A 7,319-nucleotide genomic window follows, 5' to 3' on the forward strand; every position below is an offset into this window, starting at 1 on the left:
AGCAAGGCTCTGGAGAACCGATCTACACAGGGAGGAGGTAATTAAGCCATTTCATTCCACTGTTTTTTACCTGTGGCACATCTAAACACTGCAGGACAGCAGAGGACTGGAGTTTGACACCCCTGTCATTGTGAATGACAACCTGAGACCAACAGGTTAAAGACACGGGTCGATAGCAGCTCACGCGGCTGCGTAGTGTCCGTCTCTAGGCAACAGCGTCGCTCCGTAGCGTTCAGGGGTCCTTCAGTTCCTGCCATGAGAATTTAGCTGACCTTAATATTTCCTGTGTTTTATTTTGGTCATGATTGTGTCATTATTGTGTTGATATGTTTGTGATGGGCGTGTCTATCAGACATTTATAGAAATACAGAACAAATCCCGTCCCGTATCGGTTCAATATGGTTCCGGTAACTAAATGAAACCTTCTTAGAGCAGCGCGCCACAGCAAAGGGAAAATAACTCAGAAAAACCGTCAAAGAACAACTCAAAACCACTCGTATCCTCCTCCCCCCACTTTCCGTGTCGGCTAGCTACACGCAGACTCGTTGCCATAGCAACAAACAGCTCCTCTATATGTATGAGGATCCAACACCATAAAACCCACAAACGTTTCCAGGCTTGATGTTTATTTGGGTTATAACATGATCTGAACACAGCGGTGGCTGATTAGCTCGTTTAACAGCTGCTCTGATCGATGATCTGGCAGAGTTGGTGTGTTGGTACCGAAACACCGAATTTCGCTGCACATGGACGTTTATTTATTTAAACTTTTCAATGACCTGTGAAATATGATACCTTGAACCTTATCGAGTTGTCTTGGTGTTGACAATTAGTAGCAAACTAATATTCTATTGAGAATAAAACAGCGGCTTGTGAAACTGGAATGTCTTTGGATTTTACTGATATTTTATAAAAAACAAATATCCTGAGTCTTATGGATTTAGGATAAGCCCTGAAAATAGTGCTTCCTGTTTTTAACGTGAGGTTTTGGTCAAGATAAAGTCACAGTTAGACCGTCAGTAAGTGGGATAAAGTTTTAGAAGAGCCTTCATCTTACATGGGTCAGTGAACCGATCGCAGCTTTCTCTCAGATCATAGATTATCAATCTATAAAAAGTTTGACCTGCTGATTTTGATTTTAGCCAGTGCCATTTTTTTGATTGAAATGTCGCTAAATATAGGAAAAAAGTTTGAGTTGGTAACTGTGGGGTCACTATTGATAACGACCAGCTTGCAGCCGGTCTGTCAGTCCAAGCTCTCACTGCAGAGCAGCTGATTTTTAGACCTTTGCTGAGGAAGATAAGATCAGAGGATGAGATCGGCTTCATGTAAATATCCACTGATCACCCATCTCCCAAAATTGAGGAAATCGGCACAAAATTGGCTTGATTTTGTGTTGGTAATAAACATATTGTGGAGGTACTAAAAAAGGAGGTAAAAAGTAGTGAATTCAACTCTGAGATCCTGTATAAACCCTGTGGATCCTCCGGTTCAGGACCAGGACTCCTGGTCCGGTTCCTCAGGAGAAACGGCAGCGGCTTCGCCCAGGAAGACGCCTCAGCTTTCATTCTGAGAGTTTGCACTGCGGAGAAAATCTGAAGCAGTTCAGATGGATAAAGTCACCGTAGATCAGATGCGTCACCATAGAAATGTTTGCGTTTATGTTGCAAACTTTCATACATTGTCCATCGTAATACCTGTGCGTAAATCTTCACAGTGTTTTTTTCTGTACGCCACCATGGACAGATGTCCAGCCGAATGGTTCCTGCAGGTTAACCCTGACATGTTTTTCCCAGCTGGAGCGTCTCCAGGTTCTGCTGGACCAGGAGAAACTGACCAGTCAGGACATGGAGACTCTGGGGGAGGAGCTCCTGAAGGAGAAACAGAGTCTGGAGCGAGAGATTCACGCTCTGCGGGCCGACAAGGACCGCCAGGTACGTCTGCCTCTCCGCCTCGTCCCATCATTTACCCCCCCAGCCCCCTCACCGTCTCGTCCAATCAGATCTCGGAGCTGCAGAGCGAGCAGCAACACCTGTCGGAGGCGGTGAAGGCCCTCCAGGAGCGCGCTCAGTCCAGCAGCGAGGTCCGAGTCCGGGAGGCGGAAGCCAAGAACCGCCTGCTGCACCAGAGCGTCACAGACGCTGGCTCGCGGCTGGCCAGCCTGGAGGCGCAGCTGAAGGTGGTGAGCGAGGAGGCGGAGTCTCTGAGGGAGAGGGCGGGGCGCTGCGAGGAGGCACAGAGGGAGGCGGCCCGTCTGGAGCGGAGCAGGGAGGCTCTGACTCGAGAGGTAGGCACTGGGATCTGTGCTGGTTCCCGGTCCGGATGCAATCGACTCATCCCCGCTCTGCCTCCAGGTGGCGACGCTGCGCTCCTGCAGCCAGCATGCTGAGGCCCTAGAGAGGCAGGTGACCTCCCTGCAGCAGGAGGCGCTCCGCCTGAGACGCGAGGCCGAGGAGGCCCAGAAGGAGCTGCAGCGGCTGGCCCAGCAGGAGGCGCAGAACAGCCTGCTGTCCACGGAGAACCTGGAGCTCCGCCGCTCCATGGAGAACCTGCGCTCCTCCTCCGCCCGCCTGCCCACACTGCAGGAAGAGCTGCAGGAGGCGCAGAGGGAGGCCCAGAAGAGTCTGGAGGAGGCCAGGGAGGAGGCGCAGGGAGAGAGGAAAAGGGCGGAAAGGCTGGAGCTGAACCTGTTGGCTCTGAATCAGGAGAAACAACAACTACAGGGGCAGCTAGAGAGGAGCAGGGAGGAGAAGCTCGAGGCGGACGGGAGGGTCAGGGAGAACCGGAGAAGGGAGGAGGAGCTGAGCCGGGAGGTGGAGGACCTGAAGGAGGAGCGCAGAAGAAGAGAGGAGGCAGAAGAGGAAAGGAGGAAGCTTCAGTCAGATCTGGAACAGGCAGAGAGGAGCCGCAAGCAGCTGGAGAAGGAGAACCTGAGAGTCCGAACACTGCAGGAGGCCAAGGAGCTGGAGCTGGAGGAGACCTCCAGTCTGGCCTCCACCTCTCTGAAGGAGGCCGCCACCCTGAGGAGGGAGCTGGAGAGGCTGGAGGAGGTGTCGGCTAAAGCCAAGGAGCTAGAGCGGGAGAACAAGGAGCTGCAGAAGGAGGCTACCATCGACAAGAAGACCCTGGACACCCTGAGGGAGGTCAGGAGGAGACGGAGGATTACTCTGGAAACAACGGGCAGGAGGAGGCGCACTGACCTCTGACCTTCTCTCTGCAGGAGCTGGTGTCTGAGAAGCTGAAGGCCCAGCAGCAGAACCTGGAGCTGGAGAGAATCGACGAGGAGCTGGAGAGGATTGGACTGAGCCGGGAGACGCTGCTGCAGCAGGAGCACACACTGGAGGACAGGTAGGACAGGAGGACAGGAGGAAAGGGAGGACAGGTAGTAAAGGGAGGACAGGAGGAAAGGGAGGACAGGAGGAAAGGGGGAAAGGGAGGAAAGGAGGACAGGGAGACAAGGAGGAAAGGGAGGACAGGTAGGACAGGAGGAAAGGGAGGACAGGTAGTAAAGGGAGGACAGGGGGACCACAGCACTCCTTCCTGTCCAGGTCTCGATGGTCCAAAGCGGCAGGAGTTACAGCTGAAGGCTGACTGTAAATCTGAACCAGTTCTGACTAGCATCTTTACTCTGACGTTCCCTCATCGTTCCCTCATTCTCTCTCTGTCCCCTGGATTCCCACAGGTGGCCGGACCTGAACCTCCATCAGAGCCTGAAGGAGGAGATCGGCGGCCTGGAGAGGAAGCTGGAGGAGAGCAACGCCCTGAACGAGTCCCTGCGCCGCCAACTGACCACCGTAGGTCCACACAAAGTTCTGACTCGGATCAGATGGTTCTGACCCGAATCAGATGGTTCTGACCTGGTCCTGCCGGTTCCTGTGTTTCAGCAGCAGAAGGACAGCTCCCAGCATGCCTCGGTGCGCGGTGCTGCTCCTGAGCTGCTGCGCTTCCAGGATCATCTGATCGCCGTGGAGAAGAGCGTAAGCCTCCCTGATCCTCCATCTGCTGGTTCTGGTTCTGGTTCTGATTGGTGGTTTCCTGCAGAACGCCTCCCTGCAGACGGAGAGCAGCTTGCTGAAAGAGCAGCTGAAGCAGCTGGAGAGCCAGAACAGTTCCCTCAACAGCCAGATGGCGGCGCTGCAGCGCCACGCCTCCACCCTGCAGGAGCACAACGCTGGCCTGCACACCCAGACCGCCAAGCTGCAGGTGCTGCTGCGCCGCCGCAGGTCCCACAGGGGGCGCTGCGAGTCTCCTGGGGGTCACCTGTCTCACCCCCTGTCCTCCTGTTTCTTAGGTGGACATCTCGGCCGTGTCCTCGCAGAGTGCCTCCCTCATGGCCCAGAATGCCGTGCTACAGGGCCAGGTAGGCGCCCTGGAGGCCGAGGCCGAGTCGTGGCAGCGGCAGCGCGATGAGGCGTGGCGCGCCCGCAAGAACACGCTCGCCGACCACGAGCGCCTGCTGAGCGTGCACGAGAGGCAGGCGCACGAGTACGAGCAGCTGATCAGCCAGCACGCAGCGCTGAAGGGCCAGCAGAGGGCGCTGGAGGGCGAGCACCGGGCGCTGCACAGCAAGTGAGTCCTCCTGGCGTCGCACACCTCCAAGTTGCGCAGGAGGAAGAGTTGGGCTGCTTCTGGATGTTTTTTCTGATTATTTCTGACGACTAGAAGAGGAAACGATCCGTCAGCTTCGAGTCCAACAGGAAGGAAATCGATCTTTCCCGTCTCGGCAGCTGGTCCAATCCGGAACCGGAACCTCTCCATCAGCAGATAATAAAATATTTCAATCTTAGACTTTACTTCCTCCCCCCAGCAGCTTGTTGCCCCCTGGTGGCCGGAGTCAGTCTGTAGGTCCATGCACAGCTACAGGATGGGGGATGGTTCTTGTGAACAGAACCTGACCCCACCCGGTTCACTGATCCAGGTGTTTCTGCAGGTACCAGGCTCTGCTGCAACTGAAGGACCGGTGGGAGGAGCAGCAGGAAGCGCAGCAGCTGAAGCAGGAGGTCCAGAAGAACCGACTCCTCCAGCAGGAGAACCTGGAGCTGAAGTCTGAAGTGGACCGGTAAGAGAACCAGAACAGACCCTGCTGGTTCTGGATGCTGTGCTGGGTCAGCCAGAAGCCGGGCCTCGCCGCCCGGGTCTGGACCGGTCCAGAACACTGAGGGAGTCAGTTTATTCCTGTAGTGTCTCTTGCAAAAAAGTTCAGCTAATTTTTCCAATTAGCTTAAAAAGTTTCTAGATGAAGAAACTCGTCCTGCACCAGCAGGGGGCGACATAGGACACCAACATGGCCGCTAAAGGATTAAAATCTGAAAGAGAGGAGGTCCAAACTGAACAACCAGAGGTTTTAGTGAGTAGGTTCAGAACCGGGTCAGAACAGAGGAGGAAGGAAAACGGTTCATGGTTTTATCTGCTGACCAGAACCAGCCTGGTCCGGGTCGTTTCTCCTCAGAGTGTCTCTCCTCGTCTGCCCAGACTGACCCAGAACCAGAACCAGCATGCTGAGCACAACCAGAACCTCCAGCAGCGGCTTAACGAGCTGAAGAACTTGTTAAGCTCGGCTCAGCAGGAGGTGAGCCAGTGGACGGCCCGGTACGACTCGCTGATGGACCAGAACCAGAACCTGGACCTCTCCATGACCAAACTGAACAACCACTGTGAGGTGAGGTACCAGTTATGAGCTGGGTCGGGTCAGAACCCAGGCCAAAACCCATCCAGGGTTAATCTGCAGAGGGCCTACAGACAGTAACAGTGGGCCTGGTTCTGGTTCTGGTTGTGCAGCTGCTGAGCCGCCTGAAGGGGAACCTGGAGGAGGAGAACCACCACCTGCTGAGCCAGATCCACCTACTGGGTCAGCAGAACCAGACCCTGCTGGAGCGCAGCCTGGAGAGCAAGGAGCAGTTCCACCAGGAGCACAAGCTCTACATGTGAGTCGGACCGGAACCGGGACAGGCCGGAACCGGGACCAGAACCTCTGTCTGACCTCTGTCTGACCTCTGTGTCCTCAGAGACAAGCTGAACGCGCTGCGGCGGCAGAAGGAGAAGCTGGAGGAGAAGATCATGGACCAGTACAAGTTCTACGACCCGACACCCAAAAAGTAGCGGCGCTGCTGGTTCTGGAGGGTTCTGGTCCAGCCCGGTTCTGATGTTGGGTCTGTGTGTTTCAGGAGGAGTCAGTGGTCCGGAGCCAGAGCTCTGGTTAAGCTCATCAAGCCCAGGAAGGAGAACGGCCGAGACCAGGACCAGAACCGGGAGCGGGCCCGAAGCGCTCCGGACATCCCCCTGCCGTCCACGCCCCCCCCGATTCCCCCGGAGGCCCCGCCGCCCGCCCCCCATCGCACAGGAAGTGACTCGCTCAGTAACCATAGCAACCGGAGCAGCAGCCCGGGCCGGACCGCCCCCCCCAGCCGAGGTGAGCCCGCTCCCCCAGAACCGGAACCTGCAGTCTGTCCCCTGCTGGTCCAAGCAGCAGCTGCTGCAGGTTATTGTTGCCGTGGAAACGGTTAGGGTTACGGTTTCTGTTGGGTTCTGGTGGTTCTGAGCCCAACAGAACCCAACATCTTTGTATTAAAAGATGTTAAGCTGACAGGAAATGTAGACTGAACAAAAATATAAGAGTTTTATGAACATTTGGGTTACACAATATATACAGAAACTAAAACTGTATTTTCAGTAATTACTGATGTTCATGTCGGCATTGATAACATTGTGGTTCGGCCGTTTGTAGCAGATTGACAGTCATGATAGGAATTTGATTTTGGCCCTGTAGGCTTCCCGTAGGCGGTTGTGATGCGTCTGTGGTTCAGACCAATAGTCTGAGCCGATCCTGAGATGGACGAGCCGATGTGGCGATGAGGATGTGCAGTAGGAAATCAACTCTTTAATGGCCGATGACACTTTTATTTTCTTTAAAGGTTTTATTGGCTCTAGTGGCCTTTATTTTAAAGTAGTTTGACAGGAAAAGGGTAGTGAGAGAGGGAAGACATGCAGCAAATGTCGCCAGGCTGGGAATTGAACCTGCGACCATCGCCACAAGGACTATGGCCTCAATACATGGGTCGTGCTTTGCCCCTGCGCCACCACAGCACCCCCACCGATGACACTTTTAATGCAACTTTATTTACCGAATGAAACTTCTTGACAACAGTCATAAACATTCATAAAACCTCCCTCATGTCCATAACAGGTGTTATGTCATGTTTATGACAGTGTCATGTCAGCCTTAAGCACCCCTATCAGATAAAGTGATACATCAATTATTTCCACTTCTGTTTAAGCAAAATGCCATCTAAACCAGGGGTGTCAAACTCAATTTCACCGAG

General features: G+C 54.3%; 1 protein-coding gene across 4 annotated transcripts in view; it reads left to right on the top strand.

Moving 5' to 3' along the window:
- The window catches only part of ccdc88c (coiled-coil domain containing 88C), a 41,395-nt gene that overhangs the window by 12,458 nt on the left and 21,618 nt on the right, over positions 1 to 7,319 (top strand). For 3 of the 4 annotated variants that reach the window (XR_001659123.1, XR_001659124.1, XM_007575396.2), the window contains exons 14-26: positions 1,797 to 1,934; positions 2,003 to 2,287; positions 2,355 to 3,143; positions 3,221 to 3,348; positions 3,683 to 3,794; positions 3,885 to 3,977; positions 4,042 to 4,203; positions 4,292 to 4,569; positions 4,931 to 5,059; positions 5,473 to 5,659; positions 5,779 to 5,924; positions 6,006 to 6,095; positions 6,165 to 6,409. Coding sequence is in view for 2 of the 4 variants with exons in the window: in XM_007575396.2 (XP_007575458.1) it covers positions 1,797 to 1,934; positions 2,003 to 2,287; positions 2,355 to 3,143; positions 3,221 to 3,348; positions 3,683 to 3,794; positions 3,885 to 3,977; positions 4,042 to 4,203; positions 4,292 to 4,569; positions 4,931 to 5,059; positions 5,473 to 5,659; positions 5,779 to 5,924; positions 6,006 to 6,095; positions 6,165 to 6,409 (2,782 nt within the window). In the remaining 2 variants the exon portion in view is untranslated. The remainder of the gene's footprint in view (positions 1 to 1,796; positions 1,935 to 2,002; positions 2,288 to 2,354; positions 3,144 to 3,220; positions 3,349 to 3,682; positions 3,795 to 3,884; positions 3,978 to 4,041; positions 4,204 to 4,291; positions 4,570 to 4,930; positions 5,060 to 5,472; positions 5,660 to 5,778; positions 5,925 to 6,005; positions 6,096 to 6,164; positions 6,410 to 7,319) is intronic. The other variant, XM_007575397.2, reaches the window with a different exon arrangement.

Source organism: Poecilia formosa, unplaced genomic scaffold, assembly GCF_000485575.1.
Source record: "Poecilia formosa unplaced genomic scaffold, Poecilia_formosa-5.1.2 Scaffold376, whole genome shotgun sequence".
Lineage (NCBI taxonomy): Eukaryota > Metazoa > Chordata > Actinopteri > Cyprinodontiformes > Poeciliidae > Poecilia > Poecilia formosa.